This window comes from Schistocerca cancellata, chromosome 5, assembly GCF_023864275.1.
Source record: "Schistocerca cancellata isolate TAMUIC-IGC-003103 chromosome 5, iqSchCanc2.1, whole genome shotgun sequence".
Lineage (NCBI taxonomy): Eukaryota > Metazoa > Arthropoda > Insecta > Orthoptera > Acrididae > Schistocerca > Schistocerca cancellata.
In genome coordinates this window covers 323126395-323154241 of record NC_064630.1, presented here as the reverse complement: position 1 = coordinate 323154241, position 27847 = coordinate 323126395, and the positions used below count along the sequence as shown (strand labels likewise).

General features: G+C 40.5%; 1 protein-coding gene across 2 annotated transcripts in view; it reads left to right on the top strand.

Annotated features, from left to right (window-relative positions):
- The window catches only part of LOC126187376 (DENN domain-containing protein 1A-like), a 286790-nt gene that overhangs the window by 169084 nt on the left and 89859 nt on the right, over nt 1-27847 (top strand). For both annotated transcript variants that reach the window (XM_049928424.1, XM_049928423.1), the window contains exon 10: nt 9379-9411. In XM_049928424.1, coding sequence (XP_049784381.1) covers nt 9379-9411 — 33 coding nt within the window. The remainder of the gene's footprint in view (nt 1-9378; nt 9412-27847) is intronic.

Genomic DNA, 27847 nt, shown 5'->3' with positions numbered 1-27847 from the left:
GACATTTAATGAACCAAGCTGGACGATTAGCCCATGCAACCACTAATGAGCATAGGAATTTACTAATAATACACAGTTGTACAGAACTTCAGCAAGAGTGTGACTTCTAAATGCAGATTGATGGCAGGCGCATGGATACGTCAGTGTACTGTGCGTTGCATGACCATGATGAGGACCATACATTTTGCTGACATCACAAGTCCTGCCTTCAATAATTCATCATTTATGTACAGGAAGATTCATATGGAGCAAGCTTATACTTTGTTCCTACGAACAAGGAGGCTAGACGTAAGCTGTCCTGTATGGAGGACAATTCAGCTTCACATGTGTGCCATATTGCTTTAGGTTAAAATCTTCTCCTATGATAGTTTGTCCAAAACACTACCCATCAGGTACTGCAGGAACAGTACCCACATGCTTACACTGCCTCACTTCAAGCCATGGATGCTCGCCCGGAATACAAACTGTAAACATGATCTATTAGCACCACACTATGGTAGTCCCAAAAACACACTAACAATGAGAGACCCCAGGGATGGGATCAACTTTTTTAAACCATCTATGTGGTAATGTAGGTCAGGATTCCAGGTATCTGACCCTGCAGCCATTCACCCTTATGGGCCGTAGTTTGTGAGTAATCAGAAAAAAATCGTAATTTTGCATTATGTTCCAGAGCCTTTAATTTGACGGCAGTTTGTATAACTACATTGTTATGTAGTGGTTACCATTCCAACATGATGTGCAGTGCAGAAGGATCTGGGTTCAAATCTCATCACATGCTTTTTTTTTTAATGGTTATGAAAATAACTTTGTTCATTATTTTTATTCAATTTATTGCTTTAGATATATTTTTTTAGACTTCTAATCCTTTGTAACATCATATTAATCATTATATTAACTTTTTCATTTTATCTTGTTTTTTATTCCTATCATTCTGTTTTCATTTGGGATCTGTGTGCATGTGATTTTAATTATTTTTATTTATTTATCACAATATTTAAACTTTTGAAAATGCTGATCTGTTAGTTAAAAATCAAAAGATGACGTAATCTATTTATATTGACTATGTAATGGTGTCAAAAATGTATTTTTCGTAAGATGTATATTTTTCTGGATGCTAATCACCATTCAGCAATTAACACCCAAATTTCGATTGCAGTATTGACAGAGTAACACAGACAGAGATGTAAATGAAAGATGATGTGTAAATAACAACACATTTCATATTTTGCTCGACCTAACTGGTTGCGTTAATAAATAATTATTCATCAGTTGCTATAGGTTTGTTTAGCAAGAACGAACTATAAATTAATGCAGAAAATGAGGAATAGAAATAATGAATGCAATAACATGGACAAAAATATAAAATAATCAAATGGAAGAAATTAAATTGGAATTAATATAAAAACTAATTAAAATCAACATTCACAAATATTCCAAATGAGAAAAAGATAGGAAGAAAAAATAAGAGCACATGTAAAAGTTCATATGGTGATTGAAATTACACGACAAAGGATTAGAATTTAAAAAAAAAAATTACGTATTAGCCAATTAATTGGCTAAAAAATAGTCATTTTGATAAAAATAGTCAGTCATTTAAAAAAAAATTAAAAAGTAAGAATTTGGGGCACCTGACAAGATTACAACCTGCAGCCTTCTGCACATCAGGCTCTTCTGCTAACCATTACACTACAGTGCTGCTGTATCTACTACTGTCTAATTCAAGGCTGTAGAACATAACACAATATTACAAAAAATCTTTTTTGTTTGGTTACTCACAAAAGAGGGCCCCACCAGGGTGAATGGTTAGAGGGCATAATACTGGGAACCCTAACCTACCTCACTGTATAGATGGTTTCAGAAACTTGATTCCACCACTGGGGGCCTCTCCTTGTAAGTACCATCTTTCCTATGATGGTTTGGTTTACGTCTTGGTCTACATCTTACTTGGCAGTGATGAATGCAGACATTTCCACTTCCTGCTTTGCTCCTCTCTCTTGACACCGTAAGTGATACATCCACCCCTCTTCCATCTCATGTGATTCCCAGTTCTTCACACAGGGATAATCTGTCATTTTATTCATCATCATTCAGACTTGTTTAAGAGCACTTGAACCTTCTGTGCCACCTAACCACTGGATTGTAGGACAGTACATTGTTGCCACTTGGTAGCTCTAAATGCTCAGGATTACAACTAGTTATTAAATTCACTTAGTAAGAACAGGTCACACAAATATTGGAACTTCTAAACATATCTTACTTTGCTAGTACACTGTTGTCAGACTTTTAAAGCCATATGTTGTATGGGAAGTTACTTCTCAATCCTACATAAAGTTCTCCCAGTTCAGAAATGTGTATACAAAATTATTTTTGGTGTGGATTCTGAATACTATCTATAGCCCTGCAGGATATTTATTACTTAATGAAATTTATGACAAATTATAACCTTTTTTCCAACTGACAGCTTGGTTTGAGCAGATCAGTTCTAGATATAAGCTACAAAAGTACCTGAAAGTACTTTCTTTGTCCCACAAAGTTGTTCATTATACAAGAAAACACATTTGTAGTGATTTACCAGCAACATAAAAAGTTTGCCCATTACTAAAGTACAGCTACAAGAAGCCTGCTGAAAGATTCATTGATGGCTAATTACCTACTGCTGTATACCATTTCTAAACATATTTAGCACAGCAAGTAAATAACTGAAACCCGCTTTTGTCTGATGATGTTTGTTTACAGTACATTCAGAATTGCATTTAGTATTTCAGTCTACAGGGTGTGTGTTGTATGGGTCATCAGGGTCATTTTGTCTGGCGTGTCAGCAGATACTTGCAGTTTTGTTTTTGTAATGTGCAGCTGGAGTCAGCCCAAACAAATACTGCTCATAAAGTCCTTTTTGTGGCATCCAATGCCAACAGAAACTGTCAGTTTGTTTCCCGTTATGACCAAAATGATTTTTAAAGTGGAATTGTATGTGCCTATTTTATTGAGTGGTCCCAAATTAGTCTAGTGCAATATTAGTTTTATCAACCCATATTAATAGTGACAGAAAAATGTGGCAAATAACTAGTACTCTGGCAGCGACAGCACTGCCTGGCCCGTGCTGACTGATGTTGTTGTGCATCAGCACTGCTCAGGAACTGCTGCTGAAGTACTTCATGTTTCACTGTTCCTCTTAATACAGGTTGATAAAACAAATATACCACTAAACTAATTTCAGGTCACTATATTGAATGGACACTTAAAATTACACTTTAAAAATAATTTTGCTCATAACCTCAAACAAATTGACAGTTTCTGTTGGCACTGTGTGTCATATAAAAGATGTTAGGAGCAGTGTTTGTTTGGGCTGATTCCAGCTACACATTGCAAAAAAGATTGCAAGTATCTGCTGAAACACCAGTGAAAGTGCTTTTGACGATGCTTAGGACAGAGGACCCTGTGTGTGTGTGTGTGTGTGTGTGTGTGTGTGTGTGTGTGTGTGTGTGGACACGCACAGACCCTTCAACAGCAAGTTGCGTTCCATTATGCCAGGGGATAATAGCCATGTGCAGTAACTCCATTGTACCATTGCTTTTCTGAGATGCAGTGTGCTGCTTGAATTCCATGTGTGGCTGCCAACACTGTTAAATCTCAAAAGGTCAACAAAAATATGATTTATTGACATAGCGTGGGATTCAGTTTGCTTCCAAAATGATCTTACTCGACATTTGTGCTCTCTTTTAAAACTGCTTTTAAATAAACTTTCCAAATTATAACAGAACAATGGGAACTCCAGGTTGGAATATCAACAATATATGGAAAACAATTCATATGCTACTGACTGTGAACATGACACATTGAACAGCTGACAGGCACAATGAAAAGACTGACATTTAGCTTTCAGCCAAAGCCTGATTCAGAAAAGAAAACACTTGCACATTCATTCACACAAGCAAGCACATCTCATATACGTATGACTACCATCTCTGGCAGCTTGAACTGGCATACGACTGTCATGTTGAATCAAAGGAGCAATCTGAAGTGGGCAGGTAAGATGGAGAGATAGCATGGTATGAAGTGTGGGGAAAGAAGAGCACTGTCTAGAGGAGGGTGCAGGAGCTAGATGGAGGCATGATAAGACTGCCAGTCACCACTTCACCTGGTCCTACTCAACCCGACATGCTACCTTCCTGGACCTCGACCTCTATCCACATTAAATCCACCAACGACCAACAGTGTATGCATTTCAAAAATTACCTTCCCTTCCACTCCCAAAAAAATCCCTCCCATACAGCCCAGCCACCCAAAGATGGCGTATCTGCAGTGATGGAAATTCCATTGCCCAGTATTCTGGGGGTCTCACAAAGACCTCCACAGACAGGCTCTGTCCCACAGCCAGGCTCTGTCCCACAGATCTAATCTGCAAACAGATTTTCTGTGTCATATGCACACACCCGAAATTCTCCCAACACCTGGAGAATCACCCAGTACCACCTCAGACTGGAACAGCTGCTGAACCACTTTCTTTGTCAGGGCTTTATCTCTGATCATCCCCTAATATGAGGAACACCCTATGCAAGATCCTTCCCACCCTTCGTAAAGTGTGCTCTGTCACCCTCCCAACCTTCACAACATCCTAGTCCAAGTGCAATACTTGCCCAATCCTCCCACCCATCAGAGGCTGGGCCACCTGTGAATGCAGCCGTGTCATAAACTAGCTCTGCTGCAATCATTGCACAGCTTTTTATATTGGTATGACAATCAACCAGCTGTCAACCAGGATGAAAGGCCGCTATCAAAAGAACTGAGACCAATGGAGACTACCATGTGGCACAACATGCAGCTGAACATAACATGTTTGATTTCAATGGCAGCCTCACAACTCAGGCCATTTGGATCCTTCCCTCCAACACCAGGTTTTCTGAGCTATGCATATGGAGTTTATCTTTACAATCCATTCCCTGCTCCGGAAATTATCCTGGCCTCAACCTACAGTAACCTATTGTCCCCACATCCTCAACCCAACAGTTTCTGCCCCCTCTGTCCTATCACCTCCTTCCTACTCGCGTCTCCTCACTCTCATTGTGTACTGCCCTTTGCCAACACAACTGCCTGATTTCCCCTTCTCTGTTCCTCAACTTCCCACCCATACCTTTCTATCACTCTCTCTTCCTTGCCCCTTCAGATTGCTCATTTCATTCAGGGTGAAAGTTACATTCCAGTCCAATCCTCCAGAGATGTCAGTCATATGTGCGTGAGGTGCGCTTACTTGTGTGAATGAATGTGTATGTATTTTCATTTCTAATGAATGCTGTGGCCAAAACCAAAATACATAAGTCTTTATGTTGTGCCTGTCTGTAGGTCAGCATGTTATCTTTACAATAAGTAGCAATCTATCATTTTCCTTATATTGCAAGTTAAAATTGTGTGCTCACTGAAAGGTGTCTTTTGCATTTGAGGGATTATATCTTTATGATATCCTGATCTGCAGATGGAGAGATCATGAACCCCTTGTTCACATCAACTTACAGGGATTCCATCATTAAGGAAGCAGTTGAAATACATAGAAGTTAATGAATCAATTGACAGACACACAGGATTTCAGCTCAGAAAAGTGTAGTAGGCAGCATTGGTGGCTGTAAGACATTGTTGATCACAGACAAACACATTCAGCACCACAGTGATGGTTAGTCAAAGCAGAACAGTTGAGTCAGGCGCCAACACTTACGCTGCTTGCATACGAAGGGGGTCCATGGTTTATGGCTGCACTTTCCTGTAATGTGCATACAATGCCTGCAACTCATTTCTTCAGCAGTTGGCTCTGGATTTTGACATTGCTGCCTCCTGTCACCTGCACTTTCTAGTGAACCAACATATAAATTGATGAGCCACAACAGCTAACCAAAGTTGCACCTAAAAAAAATAACAAGCTGCTGCATCATAAAAATATTGTGCAGTTCCCACAAAACCAACTAGCATAATGTCTTAGAACCTATCAACTGGATTTTATCTTCCGTGAGTATAATGAAGTTCCCACCTGAGGATTTCTTCCCACTTCAATTGCTCTATAGTGATACTAATGTTTTCATTTTATTTCTGTGTGTTCTTTGCCTCTCACAGCATCTGTGTTAACTCTGCTATGTCCAGAGAATTGGCCGAATAAATACTTACACAGCCACTGTTAGCAGTTTGTTACTTACTTATTCGTGTAACTGGCTAAAAGATATTAAGTCTTGTTATCAAATGTTACCTGGGTTATTATGTCACATAGCAAAAATTACACCCAGTGCAGTTAAATGTTATTTGTGTGTTTGTACCATCAACAAAATAGTTTGGATGTTTCACATGCATACCTCAAGAATGGATACAGTTCACTTTTAAATATGTTATATTTTGTATCTAGAATTCCTTGTTGCTGGTAGAGGTTAAGTGTAATGAGTTCTTGTGCTAGCAGCCTCTACCAAGGCTTGTTTTCAGTCAGTTGATTAACTGTTAGTTCCGTGAAAGTGTGAAGTCAGACCAATCACAAACACTGTTGTGATTTGGTTTTGGATTAAAAACTTCCTTATATTAGTGCTGGTTAACTAGGAGCATTGCTTCAGGGTCACAATCATTTGATTACCACAATGCTGGTTGCGCGTTCTTAGTACTCCTTGTAGTTAATTTAGTACTTGAGAGTAGTAATACTGACTAACTGTAATGCCACAGACAACACCACTTCATTTCTTAATACCCTGCACTATGTCCATATCCGTTCTCATCTTTTCCATTACACTTGAGCTTGGTGATGAGCCAGTATTATACTGGCTCAATTGTTGCTCGGTTTGTGGCTTGTATGATCTATAGCTCTATCTAATTGCTTGTAATAATTTTGACAAAGATGTTACCATATTATTTTGTCGTGCCTATAACTGCAGAATGTGAGGATAACAAAATGAGCAAATGTCATAAAGTTTTGACCAGTAATATGGGAGCAGAACTTTTTGGTACTTTATGTGTGTGAGCCAAATTGTACAAGCTGTCTAAAAGTGCTAGACTTAGTACACAGAACAAAGATAATGCTAATACGTTACATTGTAGCATGACTGTTCTCTTCATATGTGTTGAGGTCGGGAGAGCAACAACATGCCGTTAAATGACACAGTTCATCTGTTATCTCATTCACATAGTCCACTGTACAGTACAGTCTCATTCAGTAATTTTTTCATGCTGATGACAACGTCAAATTGGCAAAATTATTCTTACATTATGCAAATCATATTTTTTAAGGTTTGAATGGTGTAATGGTGAGATTTTTGAGCCATTGTTATGGAATGATTCATCTTTCCTTGTGGAATGTTCAGTTCGTGGTACAAGGAGAACAACACAAAGACTGGCCACCACATTCTTTTAGGTTGGAGTTCCCAGTATTGCCATTAGAAAAATTACAATCGGACACAGCACTCCTAGCTTTTATAGCACTTCATTCTTTCTCTGAGGAGGAAACAATAAGTGGTTGAGGGGAGGGTGGCTACTAGTGGCCACATGTTATGATAAGGGAGGTGGGGGGGAGGGGCAGAAGGGGGGGCAGCAGGAATATGAGTTGGCAAAGATGAAGGAAAATGTGTTAGCCCTACTTTTATGATCAATATCTTTGAAAGGTGAAATTTATATCCTCCATTTTATTATACATAAATTTACTTTTTGAGAGAGAGCTGCCATTGCTGGAAGTACTCATTTATTTGGCATATATTGTTACCAATAAGAAAGAATGGCATATACAAGATAACTTATTCTGTCTTCTCTCACATAGGTCTTCTTCCATTGTGTTTTTGATGCTGGTTATTGTGTGTGTGATATAATGGAGAAGCATTTCATTGAATTTGGAAATGAATGAGGAATTACTTCTTTTTTTAAATCTACCTTTGTTTTTGAATTAGAACTACATTGAAACTCCCTAGCAGCTTAAAACAGTGCAGTGGATTGGGACTGGTACTTTTGCTTTTTGTGGGCAAGTGCTCTACCATGTGAGCTATTCAAGTATGACTTATAGGCCACCCTCACAGCTCTAATTCAGCCAGTACATCTCTCCTACCTTCCAAAATTTACAGTTCTCCTGCGACATATCTTCTGGTACTAGCACCCCATTCCTCATTTAATTAACACGCACTTTTGAAAATTAGTATTGACAGTTTCTACTTTAAGTGTTTCTGTTGGCAATAGTGGGAGTTGTGCTTCCTAAAGGTAATTATTGTCCAGCCTTGCCAAGTCTTTGTGATTTTAATAATTTTTTATTTAAAATTTTCTTTATTTAAAATTTACTTTATATACTACAAGGGTAGTGCTGCTGAGGTAGATTGTAATAATTATTTTAGTCTGTGAATGCAATAATGTAATTGTACTGAATTCATGAGGTGTCACAGGGAATGAAAGCTTATCCCCTGAGAACACCACAGGTTCATTTAAGACGATTTTACCTACCTTCAGGTTCCTCCGATAAGAGGAGATGATGTGAAATGTGAACTTATCATATAATAACGTTTATAGAGCTCTCAAAAATGCAGCTTCATTTTTTCAATGTACAAACATGACTACCTAGCTGCATACATTCTCATTAGGAAAACTGATATCATGTAGATTCGTTGATGATATGGAAAAATGAATTAACTGTAGTAGCTATTATTGTTACTACTGTGATACAACGCTAAATTGAAATTCCTAGCTCTTGAATAGCGCTTGATACAGTAGTCTTGTAGTAGACACTTTAAGTACTTGTGTTTAGAATGTGGTATCCAATCCACAATCAATACTTTCCAGACTAGCTTATTTCTGGAGGATAACTGCTGTAGTTATTCATGCCAGTATATTTTTTGTTTGTTTGTTTCATTAGGTGAATGGTTCATTTCAAGGTATCAAACCCATTTGTCACTGACAATGATTCATTTTTATCAGAAAGTCAGTCTTATGGATTTAATGACTGATGCCACAGAAGGTGGTGCAATGGTAAGCCACTGGACTCATATTCAGGATGACTGTGTTTCAGATCCCTCCTCTTGCAATCCTGATTTAAGTTTTCTGTAATTTTCTTGAATTTTTGATTGTGGGTGCCATGATGGTTCCGTCAAAAGAGCAAGGCTAATTTCTTTCCTGATCTTGCACTCTTTTGTTAATTACATTGTTTTCAGTGGGGCATTAAATGCTAATCTTACTTTTTTGTAATCATTCTTCTCAGAGAAGACTTTATAAGCCACAAACACAAAAAGTGGAAACACTTTCATTTGACAACAGTTAGGCAATAAGCTGCAGCATAGTTACTGCTGTTTTGAGAACCTGATGTGAAGGGTGCTCCTAGAGTTTTGTTTCTCATTTAATGTTTTTCCCATTATTTAATATTGTCTTTTCTTGTTTGTTCTGCAGGCCAATCCAGCTATGAAGTCAGCAGTGAAGACTGTAAGTACAGATCACTACCTCATGACATACAGAAATTTTAGTTAAATACTTGACTATATTTTGCTGCATCATAGTAGTATGGAATCAGTTTATTTTTTGAGAGAGGAAGGAGAGAAGAGAGTTGGAGGAAACAGCGCTCTCTATGTGATTTAGTGCAAAACTTCACCTTATGCTGAACATGGATATTCATCTTATTTTCGTGGTGCTGTGACTGCTCCATTATATTTCGGGTGTGCAGTTGCATAAATTCAGCTTCTTGTAATACAAAGGGTACTAGGAAAATTTTGCAGTACTGCTCTATTTATTTAATTTTTTGAAGTAATTTCCGCGAAATTGAATACACCTCTCCATCCTCCGAAACCAATCTCTAAACCAGGTCTCCCAAATTTCTGTAGAGAGTCAGGCACACATGTTGCCCCAAGCCCTTGTGAGGTCGTCATCATTTGAAAACTGCACTCCTCTCAGCTTCATTTTCACATGGGGAACAGTGCAAAGTCACAAGGAACAAGGTCTGGGCTGTAAGGAGGGTACTTGAGAAGTTTCAGTCCTGTACACCGCAAATATTCAGTGCATACTTTGGCAAAGTTAGCGTGAGCATTGTCGTGATGGAGGAACTAAGTGTCCATTCTTGACTTCAATCACACATTCCTTAAATGCTGGATGACTTTAGGCAGGCACTGCTCAGTGTACCACTTAGCTGTGACTGTCTTCTACATGCTCTTCTTTACTGATGGGGATTTTGTGACAGCTGAGGGTGTATTGTCATCTTCAAAGACACAAAGTTTGTTTTGAGTCCCAGTCAGCACATCGTAATAGTACAGCCAAGTCCATCACCTGACACAATGTTATTCATATTATGACATTGCCCCTTAGAAAATTTCTTTAACATGTCATGTCATCTGCTGTTCTGTCAGTCTATTCAGCACCCAAAGACAACAATGTTTCTTTACTTGCAAATGATCATGCAGAATCCAAGGAATTGCTGTTGCATTTAGCATTAAGGTATCCTCTCTCCCCTTCAGATCTCTCACCTGTCTTTGTCCAGCATTTTCCTCACAGCATCGATGTTTTCCTCCATAGCTGATTATTATGGCCTTCCTGTATTCTGTGTCCTCTAGAGTGAAATTTTCTCTTTGGAATTCTCTGTACCACCTGAATGTAGTTGTATGGCATGGACACACATCACCGAGTGCAAGAGTCATTTCTTCAAAGCACTAGTCTATATTTAAACCACGTGCAAAGTTGTGCCACAGCAAACACTTCAAACTAACCCTGCTAGTGAATGACTGTGCCCACAGACTTGGCATAGCAGTTACAATGCAAGTATTCTCAGAACACAGCAACAATCAGCCTCCTGCAACTTATTAGTGCATCATATTGCAACACTTTGCTAGTACCCTTTGTATTTCGGCTGTATATTTTTTCACCTGTCTTGAGAGTGATTTGCAAGACGGACACTCCAGCACTCCCTCCACCCTTTTAAACTCGTGGATCACACTACTGAATATGCAGCCACAGATACACAGGCACTAAAGACTTTGATTGGCAGCATAGAAGTACAGTGTGCATGAATTATATCTGCCGGTGCACAGTCAATCCATACCGGGATTTCGATGTATTGTTCTGAACTGCACTGTCGTGGCATCTTTGTAATTTTATTACAGAAAGTACTAGACTCCATGACTTACCGAAGCTGAAGCTGCTATCTCTGTTAAATAAATTCATTGCCAAGCAAATTTCAGATGCTGCTTTCACCACCAAGTCCCAAAAAGATTAAGTAGATACCAAAATTTCAGCATTTTTATACAGTATAGAGTGACCAATATTAATACAGTGTTCTGCCACAGCCGATTTATTTGGCTGTAAGGTGCAAAGATGATGGCACCTTCGGTCATACAGTATATTTGAAAATGATGCATAGAGATTTATATTTATGTGCAAATAGCTGCCACCTTCCTTCACATATGATGAGTGCCCTCAGAACTGTAGTTCTCAGAGAGCTCCTACAGCAAAAAGAGCTTTTGAAGCCAATGATATACACCACAGTGAATATTTAAGGTGTTAAAAGTGAAACCAAAGGTGGCCATAAGCAGTGCAGACAGACAGATTTAAATCCATGATTTTCCTGCAATATATGGGAAGCTTATCACTAAAAGTAGGACATATCCTGAGCAAGCAAGTAATTTTCTTCCTCCACTGAAGACAGGAGCACTCTTGGGTTCTGTTAAAGATGATTTGATGCCATGGAAGGCTGGGGTTTACGTGATCCTCTATGAATGTGGTCTTTCATACATGAGACAGACAATTTGTACAGTCCATGAAAGATATGCAGAACACTGCAGGTACACCTGCTTCTTACAGCCAAATAAATTGACTTTGTCAGAATACTGTATTGATACTGATTGCTCTATGTTGTACGAAAATGTGGTTGCTCTATATTGTATATGTCGAAATTTTATCGTCTACTTCATCTTTCTAAGACATAATAGTGAAAGAAGCAATCGAAATTCAGTTGCCAATGAATTTAATTGGTATAGATAGTGACTTCGAGCTTGAATAAGTCACTGAACGTGATACTTTTCGTAATAAACTCGCAAAGCTGTCGTGACAGTGTAGAGTGATACATAGACATCCCAGCATATACTGAATGAATGCACAGCCACAGATATAATTCATGCACAAAAAATTGTACGTCTCCTGAGTGAACAATCCGAAAAGTAAGTGACTGAGTTTTGAGGCCAAGGCAAAGAACAACAATCTCTGAAACACCTACTGTACTGTAGTTGCATTATATATTGTGGATGTAGGTAGAGATGTAAATCAGCAGAACTATTTTAGTTAGCCCAAAGCTGACCACTGAAATTAAAAAGAGAATTTTAAAAAAAGTTTAAAAAAATCTCCAATAGCAGAAGAGGACTCTGAAATTAAAGTGTCTTAAAGAACAACTTGTCTGATTGAGACAAGGGCTAAAAACAAAACAGTGCAAGTACATAACCATTGTCAATGTGATAAACCAAGATGATGTCTGTTCAAGGTTTTACCCCTCTTGAAGATTGAAAAGTGCATAGACTAACTTCATAGATCTTGTAAGTCATTGAATACACCAATTGGATTACCTTGAATTAATACAGCTGACATGGAGTTTTGGGGGCCTTTGTAACTACAATGCCATCAATTTTACCTGTCAGTCAGTACAGATGTGTTCAACTTATTAAACTAAAGACATTTTTTCCAAAACTTAACATGTATTACATATTTACATCCACATACTGATTATATTTGTACATTCAATACTTTGTATGCATGCCTTCATTCTTAATGAACATTTTTATCCTGTTCGGCATAGTTTTCCTTAACTTTTCACATGACATTTTAATATCATTGTCATGGTACCAGTTTCCTCTAGTTTCTCCGTGAGATATTGTTTGGTGGTTATTGTAAATTTCCTTATCCTCTGTTTCACAATAGCCCATACATTTTCAATTGGGTTCATATCAGGGCTATTCCCTGGCCAGGGCAACACTTTCAATTGCTTTTCTTCCAAGTACTTGGAAACGACTTTTGGCTTTGTGGCATGGTGCCCCATCATACATAAAAATGGCATCTTTATTAGGAAACCACTCATTTATTTGGTGGGAAAGTTCCTTTTCAAGGATTTCTATATATTGTTCTTGCCTCGTTGTCCCATCATCAGTGTGTAATCTGCCAGGACCTTTCATGGACATCACCCTCCAAACCATAACTTCACACTCTGCTGCACACACTCAACTTTGAACTGTTCTCCAGGTCTGCGATGAACATACTGGCTGATTTCTTCCATCACAATGCATACAGATTCGTCACTGAAGCATACCTGAATTTCGAGTTAGAAAAATTGGGAAGAGTAGCATAGGAGACCTCAACAGTCCCAAAATTCAAATGTGCATTTCTTCAGTATCAACAATACATCACAGTTTCAAGCCACAACTCGTAACTTTAGAGATCAGACTCACTTAATTTACCATATCATTGCCCAGTCCTCTCTTTTCCACTCCGGAAGTTGTTTAGCCCACTGCAATCTTTTGGTTTTCATGGCAGTTGTGATTTTCTGTTTTTTCCTTGGTTGACATGCCTTTAAACCACATTCAAACAGTCACCTCCTCACTGTCACAGATGAAGCTTCAACACCCAAACCTTTCAGCTGATGGCTCATGTCTGTAAAAGTAAGTTTACAGTTCATTGTTGCCATGGTTGTAAGTCTTCACATTGTTCTAGGACTGATTTTTCTTTTACATCCACATTTTACTTTTCTGTTTGGCTTGTATTCACCACCTTTCTGCACTGAAAGTTTGATTCTGCTGACAGTTTTCTATGATATTCTCATTCTGTCAGCAATTTCTTGCTGTATATAACAATTTTCAGCAAGAAGTGCTATCACAACTGTAACTTTCTGAGGTAAAACATCTTTTGTTTTCCCCATAACCTCACTTTCTTTGGAAATGCCACGATTTATTCCTATAGCTAAAAACATGCAAGTTCACAAGCTATATAATGTCTTGTTAATGTAGCAAGAAGTTGATAGAATAAATAACAAGCTGAAGTATACCACAGAAGTATAAAACATTACTGTAAACACCATTTCAAAGCATGTACACAGACAACTAATACCAACACGTTTTGGAGGGAAAATGACAAATGTTACCAACTGTGAAAAATTCAGTGATCTGTGAATTGCTTGGAAGGGAAATTTTGTGGCATCAATCAGACCATTAAAACAAATAAATTATTACATTTCCCTACTATTTTACTCCAGAAAACTGAAGAGTATCAAAAATAATCCTTTAGTCAAATAACTTTAACACATTTGTGTAGCGGCTTGGAAGTACAGTGGTCACTCTCCGCCTAAGATTCAAGATATATAAAGAAAGCAGATTTTTTTGAGAGATTAGAATTACTTATCTCTGAACATTGTTTGACTTATGAAAGTTTTTTTATTCTTGGAATTATTCCACATCAGAATATTTTTCACAGTTCACTTAAGATTGTTTCTATTGAGAATGGTTTTCTTCACTATATACACTATGTGATCAAAAGTATCCGGACACCCCCAAAAGCATACTTTTTTATTTATTAGATGCATTGTGCTGCCATCTACCGCCAGGTACTCCATATCAGCAACCTCAGTAGTCATTCGACGTTGTGTGAGAGCAGAATGGGGCACTCCGCAGAACTCACAGACTTCGAACATGGTCAGGTGAATAGGTGTCACTTGTATCATATGTCTGTCCGCAAGATTTTCACGCTCCTAAACATCCCTAGGTCCACTGTTTCCGAAGTGATAGTGAAGTGGAAATGTGAAAGGACACGTACAGCACAGAAGTGTACAGGCCGACCTCATCTGTTGACTGATAGAGACTGCCGACATTCGAAGAGGGTTGTAATGTGTAATAGGCAGACATGTATCCAGACCATCACACAGGACTTCCAAACTGCATCAGGGTCCACTGCAAGTACTATAGTGGTGAGAAAACTTGGATTTCATGATCGAGTGGTTGCTCATAAGCACACATCATGCCAGTAAATGCCAAACGACGCCTCGCTTGGTGTAAGGAGCATAAACATTGGACAATTGAACAGTGGGAAAATGTTGTGTGGAGTGGCAAATCACAGTACACAGTGTAGAGATTTGATGGCAGGATGTGGGTATGGCGAATGCCTGGTGCATGTCATCTGCCAGCATGTATAGTGCAAACAGTAAAATTTGGAAGCGATGTTGTTATGGTGTGGTCGTGTTTTTTATGCAGGGTGCTTGCACCACTTGTTGTTTTGCGTGGCACTATCACAGCATAGGCCTACATTGATGTTTTAAGCACCTTCTTGCTTCCCATTGTTGAAGAGGAATTCAGGGATGCCGATTGCATCTAACAACACCTGTTCATAATGCATGGTCTGTGGTGGATTGGTTACACGACAATAACATCCCTGTAATGGACTGGCCTACACAGGGTTCTGACATGAATCCTGTGGAACACCTTTGGGATGTTTTGGAACGGCAACTTCGTGCCAGGCGTCACTGACTGGCATCAATACCTCTCCTCAGTGCAGCACTCCATGAAGAATGGGCTACCATTCCCCAAGATACCTTCCAGCATCTGCTTGAACATATGCCTGCGAGAGTGCAAGCTGTCATCAAGGCTAAGGGTGGGCCAACATCATATTGAATTCCACCATTACCGATGGAGGGGGCCACGAACTTGTAAGTCATTTTCAGATAGGTGTCTGGATACTTTCGATCACTTAGTGTATATTATTTGAGGGTGAGGTGAAAAGTTCTTGACTTAACAGTACCAAAATAAAAATAAAAATAAAAAACACTTATTTTTCATGCAGTCTTTTTTAAGTTGAGGGACTTCATCCAGCAATTTTGCAGTGATGTACTCTGTGCCTGAAGTGCGGTTCCAAAGGGGTTTACAAAGTGCCCAACTATAGCCACCATAATATTTTCATTCAACTATACATCATTTTCCATTTACCAATTTCTTTAGAAATCAGTGTGTGTCTGACACGAATAGTATGAATGTGCCAGCCTTTCATACACAAACTCCCTCAGTTTCCCCAACACTGGAGCATCTTTATTGACAGGCAGTTGTCCTAAAGAAATATTATCATTATCATTAGTTTGCAGTTCAGACTGTTTTGTGTGTTTTTCTTTTTCATCCAGTTTGTCTAGATGGTGTATGTAGTATTTCAAGGTATTCGTATATACACATCAAAAAATGTTTTGCATCACCTCAGTTCCAAGAGTTCCAGAACCGGTACAGGAACTTGGAATAGAGGTCAACATAATCATCATTTCTGTCCTTTTTATTGTTCATGAAAACCACACATCTACCTTTATACCACCATACAACGAGACTTTCAGAGGTGGTGGTCCAGTTGCTGTGCACACCAGTACCTCTGATACCCACTAGCGTGTCCTAATGCATTCATGCATGCCTCTGTTTGTTGTGGCGTACTATCCACAAGTTCATCAAGGCACTGTTGGTCCAGATTGTCCCACTCCTCAGTGGCGATACGACGTAGGTCCCTCAAAGTGGTTGGCGGGTCACGTCATCCATAAACAGCCCTTTTCAGTCTATCCCGGGCAAGTGCGATAAGGTTCATGTCTGGAGAACATGTTGCCCATTCTAGTCGAGTGATGTTGTTCTCCTGCAAGAAGTCATTCACAAGATCTGCACGATGGGGGTACGAATTGTCGTCCACGAAGACGAATGCTTCGCCAGTGTGCTGCCGATATGGTTGCACTATCAGTCGGAAGATGGCATTCACGTATCGTACAGCCATTACGGCACCTTCGATGACCACCAGTGGCGTATGTCGGCCCCACATAATGCCACCGAAAAACAGGGGACCTCCACCTTGCTGCACTCGCTGGACAGTGCGTATAAGACGTTGAGCCTAACTGGGTTGGCTCCAAACATGTCTCCAATGATCGGCTGGTTGAAAGCATGTGTGACACTCATCGGTGAAGAGAATGTGATGCCAATCCTGAGCGGTCCATTCGGCAGTTGTTGGGCCCATCTGTACCATGCTGCATGGTGTCATGGTTGCAAAGATGGACCTCGCCATGAACGTTAGGAGTGAAGTGTGTATCATGCAGCCTATTGCGCGCAGTTTGAGTCACAATACAATGTCCTGTGGCTGCACGAAAAGCATTATTCAACATGGTGGCATTGCTGTCAGGGCTCTTCCGAGCCATAATCTAGGTAGCAGTTACTCATTGCAGTAGTAGCCCTTGGGCAGCCTGAGTGAGCCATGTCATCGACAGTTCCTGTCTCTCTGTATCTCCTCCATGTCTGAACAACATTGCTTTGGTTCACTCTGAGGCACCTGGTCACTTCCCTTGTTGAGAGCCCTTCCTGGCACAAAGTAACAATGTGCATGCGATCGAACTGTGGTATTGACCGTCTAGGCATGGCTTAACTACAGATAATATGAGCTGTGTTCCTCCTTCATGGTGGAATGACTGGAACAAGTCGGCTGTCGGAACCCTCCATCTAATAGGTGCTGCTCATGCATGGTTGTTTACATCTTTGGGCGGGCCTAGTGACATCTCAGAATAGTCAAAAGGACTGTGTCTGTGATACAATATCCGTAGTAAACTTTTATCTTCAGGAGTTCTGGGAACCGGTGTGATGCAAAATGTTTTTTGATGTGTAGATGATTCTCTTTTGATTCCAGAAAACACTAAATGTAGCATGTTTTGGTGCAGTAAGACTGGCTTCCTTTCACTGTTCTGATGGCTCTTTTATTTATGGCACGAAATGGAGGGTCTGATACATATTAGCAAATTGGCACACAAATCAGTTGCTTTTTTAAAAGCATTCATTACCTCACTGAAAAATTCATTTTTGCACTTAGCAGCTAAGGTACCGACAAGTTTCTTATTGTTAATTTATGCCTTAAAATATATTATAGTCTTCTTTCTGTTGTCACTATCTTTTCAGATATATCATACAACTTAAATTGTGTTCTTTTAACCCATCTTCAAAGTTTACATATTTAAGTGCTGTTTGATTGTCACTTTTGTGCAACATTTGCAAGAATTATATGATAACATTCATTTTTAGTTACCTGTTCCTTAACTGCTCCACAGGTAATTCTGTAATGATCTTAAAAGTTTTCAGGAATTATGGGGAAGGATAACTGTATTAATTTGAGATAAGGTACCCTCGTCTGGAAACAACAGAGTTCGAGTCAATCATTCTGACACATCTGACAGTGGAATACATGTACCAATATGTTGTTTATGAGAGACATACTACCCAGGTTCCTGGATCTTGTTTTTCATGAATGAATGGATGTGGTTCCAACATGATGGAGTCCCACCTAACTTTGGACTGACGGTTTTTGTGCATCTGGATCAGACATTTCCTGAAAAGTCGATTGCAGGCAGAGGAGGTCTTCATACTGTGATGCTGTGTTTTATATTGCCAGCTGCTTAAAAGATATGCCTGCAGGACTGTGTGTGAACCCTACCCATAATTTTAATTACTTTCTTTTCTACAACGAATACTTTTTGACTAAGTGAGGGGTTACCCTATAATATTATTATACAAGACATCAGTGAATGAAAGTTACTGACTTCTGTTTCCAAGTCGGCAGTTATTCTTCTTCTTAGCTGAAACTAAACATTTTAGCTTGTCTACTATATGACTTTTCCAATCTTAGTTTTCATCACTATGCACAGGTAAGAAGTTAGAACTTTCTACCTTGTTTATTAATTTTGTTGGTAGACGAACTTAACAGGAGGTGGCATATTTTTGACTTTACGAAACTGGATAGGCTGTGTTTTTCCAAAGTTTAAAACTAGCTCATTTGTGTAGAACCAGTAAGTAACATTCACGAAAACATCATTTACTGTTTTCTCTGTTGATGCTTCTTTGCTTGGCTTCACAACTGTGCTTGTCTCATCTGCCAACAGAACTAATTCTGCCACCCAATTTAAATTAAATGTAGATCATTAACATAAAGCAAGAACAGTAGTGGGCCAATCATCAAACTATGTGGGAATCACACTCTAATTTCTCCCCACGCAGATGATGTACCATCCTTCTTTTTGTTACTCAAAGACCCTATGGTGACTTGCTGAATTCTATTTCTTAAACAAGAACTAAACCAGGTATGTGCTGAACTAAATATTCCATAAAAATTTATCTACTCTACTCAGTATTATGAGCAACACACTCAGATGCCTCCAACAAGTCACAGAAGACCCCAAATGGTAATTCTTTATCACTTAAAATTTTTATCCTCAGTAAATGGACAAATACCTCTTCAGTAGTGGCCCTTTTGAACCCCAGAGAGTAAATTTTTAGAGTCATGGTGATCTTCCATATTTTTCTATCGGCTCTTTGATGTACTGTTTTGCTTCCCTTTCTGAACTATGTGTACCAATTTCCTCCACTATTTAAAGAAAATTATTATTAAAAATATGTTACCCATGAACTGTCTTTTACAATGTTCCAGTTCTCTTTAACAAAATATTCAACAATATAGAGGGAAACATTCCACATGGGAAAAATATATCTAAAAACAAAGATGATGTGACTTACCAAACGAAAGCGCTGGCATGTTGATAGACACACAAAGAAACACAAACATACACACAAAATTCAAGCTTTCGCAACCCACAGTTGCTTCATCAGGAAAGAGGTAAGGAGAGGGAAAGACGAAAGGATTTGGGTTTTACGGGAGAGGGTAAGAAGTCATTCCAATCCCAGGAGCAGAAAGACTTACCTTAGGGGGGAAAAAAGTACAGGTATACACTCGTGCACACACACACACATCCATCCGCACATACACAGACACAAGCAGACATTAGTAAAGGCAAAGAGTTTGGGCAGAGATGTCAGTCGATGCGGAAGTAAAGAGGCAAAGATGTTGTTGAAAGACAGGTGAGGTATGAGTGGCGGCAACTTGAAATTAGCGGAGGTTGAGGCCTGGCGGATAATGAGAAGAGAGGATATACTGAAGGGCAAGTTCCCATCTCCGGAGTTCTGACAGGTTGGTGTTAGTGGGAAGTATCCAGATAACCCGGACGGTGTAACACTGTGCCAAGATGTGCTGGCCGTGCACCAAGGCATGTTTAGCCACAGGGTGATCCTCATTACCAACAAACACTGTCTGCTTGTGTCCATTCATGCAAATGGACAGTTTGTTGCTGGTCATTCCCACATATAAAGCTTCACAGTGTAGGCAGGTCAGTTGGTAAATCACGTGGGTGCTTTCACACGTGGCTCTGCCTTTGATCGTGTACACCTTCCGGGTTACAGGACTGGAGTAGGTGGTGGTGGGAGGGTGCATGGGACAGGTTTTACACCGGGGGCGGTTACAAGGGTAGGAGCCAAAGGGTAGGGAAGGTGGTTTGGGGATTTCATAGGGATGAACTAAGAGGTTACGAAGGTTAGGTGGACGGCGGAAAGACACTCTTTGTGGAGTGGGGAGGATTTCATGAAGGATGGATCTCATTTCAGGGCAGGATTGGAGGAAGTCGTATCCCTGCTGGAGAGCCACATTCTGAATCTGATCCAGTTCCGGAAAGTATCCTGTCACAAGTGGGGCACTTTTGTGGTTCTTCTGTGTGAGGTTCTGGGTTTGGGGGATGAGGAAGTGGCTCTGGTTATTTGCTTCTGTACCAGGATGGGAGGGTAGTTGCGGGATGCGAAAGCTGTTTTCAGGTTGTTGGTGTAATGGTTCAGGGATTCCGGACTGGAGCAGATTCGTTTGCCACGAAGACCTAGGCTGTAGGGAAGGGACCGTTTGATGTGGAATGGGTGGCAGCTGTCATAATGGAGGTACTGTTGCTTGTTGGTGGGTTTGATGTGGACGGACGTGTGAAGCTGGCCATTGGACAGATGGAGGTCAACGTCAAGGAAAGTGGCATGGGATTTAGAGTAGGACCAGGTGAATCTGATGGAACCAAAGGAGTTGAGGTTGGAGAGGAAATTCTGGCGTTCTTCTTCACTGTGAGTCCAGATCATGAAGATGTCATCAATAAATCTGTACCAAACTTTGGGTTTGCAGGCCTGGGTAACCAAGAAGGCTTCCTCTAAGCGACCCATGAATAGGTTGGCGTATGAGGGGGCCATCCTGGTACCCATGGCTGTTCCCTTTAATTGTTGGTAGGTCTGGCCTTCAAAAGTGAAGAAGTTGTGGGTCAGGATGAAGCTGGCTAAGGTAATGAGAAAAGAGGTTTTAGGTAGGGTGGCAGGTGATCGTCGTGAAAGGAAGTGCTCCATCGCAGGAGGCCCTGGACGTGCGGAATATTTGTGTATAAGGAAGTGGCATCAATGGTTACAAGGGTGGTTTCCGGGGGTAACAGACTGGGTAAGGATTCCAGGCGTTCGAGAAAGTGGTTGGTGTCTTTGATGAAGGATGGGAGACTGCATGTAATGGGTTGAAGGTGTTGATCTACGTAGGCAGAGATACGTTCTGTGGGGGCTTGTTAACCAGCTACAATGGGGCGGCCGGGATGATTGGGTTTGTGAATTTTACAGGGTGTCTACGACCCGGGACAACCGGGAGATCCGGGAAAAACCCGGGGTTCTTTTCATTCGGGAGAAAACCGGGAAAAACCCGGAATATTTTTAGAATTCCGGGAATTTTTCATTGTTTTAGTTTTCAGTTAAATTTTTGTAATTTTTGTAATTTTGACCGACACACTAACAAAGGATATTACTGTATCCGGCTACTGCTGAATAATACTTCAACAATAAAACATAAACGAGAGAAAAAAACGAAAATAACTTAAATTGCAAAGGAAATGCGCCATATACAACGACGACACAAGTGCTCATGCAAGCGTCTGCCGATTGAAAATTTGTCAAAGGCTTTAGGAAGACAATGCAGTGCTTCATAACAACAAATTGCCTCCAATGAGCGTGAAGTCGCAACTGTTTACATTCGATTTGTTTTAGCAGTTAACGCGCGGGCTCATGCGCATGCGCAGTAGAGTCACGTTTGAGTAGTAGATTCTCCCGCTTCTGTCAACTGGAATGTGGCTGTTGGCTGTGCAAGCAGTCGCAGCTAGATACTTCCGGGAAAAGGGGACACCTAATTCATATTCTTGAGAGGAAAAAAACTTGTTTCACAAAGCACCAAGCATCCAGCGCACATTTGCCTATCAATTAGTCATATGATTTTGAAACGCTTCTTTGTTGGTATTTGAACACATTTTAAGTTGATTTCTGAATGAATCATAAGCTGACTTTTGAATGCATGCATAGTGTACGTGATGTCTCTGTCAGGAGAATCCTCGTCGCATCTAGAAATAAACTTTCCACAGACAAAAGGGGATGGGGCTATACGAGCTGAGTGGAGTAAAGCCGAATGGATGAATGGCAATCGCTGTCTGATTATGTGGCTGATTGGGTGTGGGAATGATCAGCGTTGTTATAATTACTAGCGAAATCCATAGATTCATACTATCAGAATGGAAATAAACGACTGACAGGAATAACAAGGTGAGAAAGATTATATATTATCTTCTCGGTGTGTCCAAGAAAATGAAGTTTTGACAGAAGATGTTTGGCCAGATCGCTACACTAGTAAGGACCAGTAGCACAGCCCCCGGCTACCAGCCGCTTAAAGTTCTATTATGGAAGTAACGCGGAAAACGTGTTGTACGAACACGTAACAACGCCTAACCAGAGAATAATTGCGGGAGAACTAAACCAGTGATTCTGGCAGGGTTAGTGAAGTTAATTGGCGAACAAATTTTGACAGTGGCAGCAATAGCTACAGAATTGGTGATGACAGGATTGTTTGTTAGAACGAGGACGGAGAAGAAACGAGGACATCACACAAATTATGGAAGAATAAGACGATCCAAATTTATATAAAAATACTAGTTTTCGATGTCATGCTAGAGAAGCCTGGTGCATATGAATGAAACGTGAAACTATTTCGTAACATAAAGCTTTTTGCTTGTAGTAGGCCTAATAGGCATTTGATATTGATACTTATTGGATTATATTCTGTCGTGTTATAAAAATGACCATTTGTGCCAAAACAGTCTCTTTTATTTGGTGTGTTATAAAATTGCTGCCGTATTAGAAAGGCCTATTTTGTTTTATCTAGCAGACAGTGACAGAATAGATGTAATCAGATCGAGAAACCACACCAGTCTTGGGTATTATTTGTATTAACAGCTTTTTCAGTATTAGGTAACTACATTTCGATTTTCCATGTAGCAAAACGTTTGACAAACTTTGATGAGGTAAAAGATTCTTTCACAGAAAGGAAAACACGCCATGTAAAGCTGTAGCAAGATTAGAGAGAAAAAATGCTAGGAGCTAAGGTTTGAAGAAATGTGTAATTTCTTGCTTATCTCTTGTCAGTACTGGTTTTATATATACTATATTTAATTTTATGACACACAAAACAGCAAGTTATTAACTAATGCGCAATGAAGAGTTCAGATTTTCCGAAGAGTTCTTGTTCTCTCGATTACAAATAATCCCATCCGCTATTAATTGCGAGATTTTTTTTTTAAGAGAGGCACCACAGGACATTTCAATTTCCACTCTCCTGAATATAGTTTGGACGTGCAGTAGAAAAATGCTTTATGAAGAGGCATGGAACTGCACTTGGGCATACTTAAGCCCAAATAATATGACTTACATTTCCTCGAATACATACGTTTTATGTTTCAGACTTTTCAGAAAGATGTGCGCTACAGGATGAACATATTTTGAAAATTCGATTTTTTTTTAGTATTGACCCGGTTCGCACGTGTAGATACGGGCCTGATGCTCAGAGTCGTGATGACTGGGTGTTGTGTGATGTCCCTAGGTTAGTTAGATTTAAGTAGTTCTAAGTTCTAGGGGACTGATGACCATAGATGTTAAGTCCCATAGTGCTCAGAGCCATTTGAACCATTTGATGCGCAGAGCAATCTGAGCTATAGTGGGTAGTCTCCACATGACCCGTGTTTACGTTAAGTGATTTTGCTGTTTCCCCTTCGTTTACTCTCACGTCAAATGAAAACAAAATGGATATCCATGGCCGGGAGCTATCAAGTGAATTAAAACACATTCACATAATTACTAAAGGCTGAAATATGTCTTTAGTTTCAGATTTTATTTTATTTCCACCTTTCTGACAGTCAAGCATTAATCGCCTTGCGGAACAATGAAGTTATTTTTGTCTGTTTGCTAAAGAAATTTGACTTTTGCTAATCTTTTCCGCAGAGGCAGTCAATGTATCTGAAACAAAATGTTTAATTCCACAGTACTGGGTAGTTTCAACTGTTCGCTGCATTTCAAGTGCACGTTTTCAATTTCTAGCACGTATGGCATTATGCCATAATAAAGAACTAAACATGATATAATACAGTACTGGTGCTCCAAGAAAATTTACATCCTGAAAACCACACTTAAAAGCATAATATCAGGTCAAGATCTACTTCATTGGGAATCTGGACATACACATGTGCCCTTTAAGTATGCACTTTAAATGTGCACATTTTGATATGGTTCACGAAATTCCGATGCTCTTGCAGTATCATCTTTCATTGATCTTTTACACGTACGTACATATGGGCTTCCTACATCATGATATCTACCCAAGCGCTGTGTCGCCTGTTACCTGAGCTCTCTGGCAACTGCTGAAACGAACCTATTTGTAACAGGTCGCGGGAAAATATTACGATTAGTGGTTTGAAAAGCATTACATTCAAAGTAAATATCCTTTTACGTAAGTTGAACTACGTACAAGAATGGACCGTGAATTTATTAAATCACAAAGCGTTTGACTCTCATTTAAAACTCAGGTGTCTGATGACGACCCATTTAGAACCATTTCGAATCCTCGAACCCTGAACATCAGACATTTATGTCATTATTAAAAATTTTACAGGCACATTTGTATGATATCTCTTAAAGTGTAAAATGCGCAAAAAAATCAACAGTATATGCGAAAGCTTAGCTTCTCTTGCAGCTTGAGACCAATATTTTATGTGAAAGCTTTGCTTTTCTTGTAACAACACTATGTATATTAATTTAAACTATTAACTTTCCCTGTTTGGCGCGCTACTTAACACTGATGTTGCTATTGGCTGACTACATCACGTGTCCTATGCTCTGAATATCCTCTGTCATCGGATGGCGAGATCACATGACATGAGTTACGAACGGCTTACAAAAGCACATCGAAATCTCAGTTTCAATGGTTCGGAAAGTAACATGCGGTGTTTGGTGGATTTTCTAATGTATGTTTTTGTAATATGAAAATACGCAGCGTACATGTTGCTGCACATCAAAGATATTTCCAAAACGTGTCTTTTTCTCTGAGTTTCGTTTTCTAAAGTGCCGGGAAATTGTACGCCCGTGTACAAAACCATAACCATTCAAAGGAGTGATGGGGGAAAATATACTGTCATCCAGGAGAAAGTGTGTTTTTAACCGGGAAATCCGGGAAAAATCCGGGAATTTTTTTTCCTTGTCCACGTAGACACCCTGATTTTAGGAAGAAGGTAGAAGGTAGGGGTGCGGGTCTGTAGGTGGGGTCAGGAGGTTGATGGAATCAGGTGAAAGGTTTTGTAGGGGGCCTGAGGTTCTGAGGATTCCTTGAAGCTCCGCCTGGACATCAGGAATGGGATTACCTTGGCAAACTTTATATGTGGTGTTGTCTGAAAGCTGACGCAGTCCCTCAGCCACATACTCCCGACGATCAAGTACCACTGTCGTGGAACCCTTGTCCGCCGGAAGAAGTACGATGGAACGGTCAGCCTTCAGATCACGGATAGCTTGGGCTTCAGCAATGGTGATTTTGGGAGTAGGATTAAGGTTTTTTATGAAGGATTGAGAGGCAAGGCTGGAAGTGAGAAATTCCTGGAAGGTTTGGAGGGGGTGATTTTGAGGAAGAGGAGGTGGGCCCCGCTGTGATGGAGGACGGAACTGTTCCAGGCAGGGTTCAATTTGGATAGTGTCCTGGGGATTTGGATCATTAGGAGTAGGATTAGGATCATTTTTCTTCATGGCAAAGTGATATTTCCAGCAGAGAGTACGAGTGTAGGACAGTAAATCTTTGACGAGGGCTGTTTGGTTGAATCTGGGAGTGGGGCTGAAGGTGAGGCCTTTGGATAGGACAGAGGTTTCGGATTGGGAGAGAGGTTTGGAGGAGAGGTTAACTACTGAATTAGGGTGTTGTGGTTCCAGATTGTGTCAATTGGAATTTTGAGGTTTTGGAGGGAGTGGAGCTGGAAGTGGGAGATTGAGTAGATGGGAGAGACTGGGTTTGTGTGCAATGAGAGGAGGTTGAGGTTTGCTGGAAAGGTTGTGAAGGGTGAGTGAGTTGCCTTTCCGGAGGTGGGAAACCAGGAGATTAGATAGTTTTTTAAGGTGGAGGGTGGCATGCTATTCTAATTTGCAGTTGGCCTGTAGGAGGATGCTCTGAACAGCCGGTGTGGATGTGGGAGTGGAAAGATTGAGGACTTTTATTAAGGATAGGAGTTGATGGGTGTGTTCATTGGTTGAGTTGATGTGTAGGTGAAGGATTAGGTGGGTGAGGGCAATGGATTGTTCAGTTTGGAACTGGTATAGGGACTGATGGAAAGAAGGGTTGCAGCCAGAGATGGGAACTTTAAGTGTGAGGCCTTTGGGGGTGATGCCAAATGTCAGACAAGCCTGAGAAAATAAAATATGGGAGTGTAATCACTTCCTTTCACACCGATCACCTGCCACCCTACCTAAAACCTCTTTCCTCATTACCTTAGCCAGCTTCATCCTGACCCACAACTTCTTCACTTTTGAAGGCCAGACCTACCAACAATTAAAGGGAACAGCCATGGGTACCAGGATGGCCCCCTCATACGCCAACCTATTCATGGGTCGCTTAGAGGAAGCCTTCTTGGTTACCCAGGCCTGCAAACCCAAAGTTTGGTACAGATTTATTGATGACTTCTTCATGATCTGGACTCACAGTGAAGAAGAACGCCAGAATTTTCTCTCCAACCTCAACTCCTTTGGTTCCATCAGATTCACCTGGTCCTACTCTAAATCCCATGCCACTTTCCTTGACGTTGACCTCCATCTGTCCAATGGCCAGCTTCACACGTCCGTCCACATCAAACCCACCAACAAGCAACAGTACCTCCATTATGACAGCTGCCACCCATTCCACATCAAACGGTCCCTTCCCTACAGCCTAGGTCTTCGTGGCAAACGAATCTGCTCCAGTCCGGAATCCCTGAACCATTACACCAACAACCTGAAAACAGCTTTCGCATCCCGCAACTACCCTCCCATCCTGGTACAGAAGCAAATAACCAGAGCCACTTCCTCATCCCCCAAACCCAGAACCTCACACAGAAGAACCACAAAAGTGCCCCACTTGTGACAGGATACTTTCCGGGACTGGATCAGATTCAGAATGTGGCTCTCCTGCCCTGAAATGAGATCCATCCTTCATGAAATCCTCCCCACTCCACCAAGAGTGTCTTTCTGCCATCCACCTAACCTTCGTAACCTCTTAGTTCATCCCTATGAAATCCCCAAACCACCTTCCCTACCCTCTGGCTCCTACCCTTGTAACCGCCCCCGGTGTAAAACCTGTCCCATGCACCTTCCCACCACCACCTACGCCAGTCCTGTAACCCGGAAGGTGTACACGATCAAGGGCAGAGCCACGTGTGAAAGCACCCACGTGATTTACCAACTGACCTGCCTACACTGTGAAGCTTTATATGTGGGAATGACCAGCAACAAACTGTCCATTTGCATGAATGGACACAGGCAGACAGTGTTTGTTGGTAATGAGGATCACCCTGTGGCTAAACATGCCTTGGTGCATGGCCAGCACATCTTGGCACAGTGTTACACCGTCCGGGTTATCTGGATACTTCCCACTAACACCAGCCTGTCAGAACTCTGGAGATGGGAACTTGCCCTTCAGT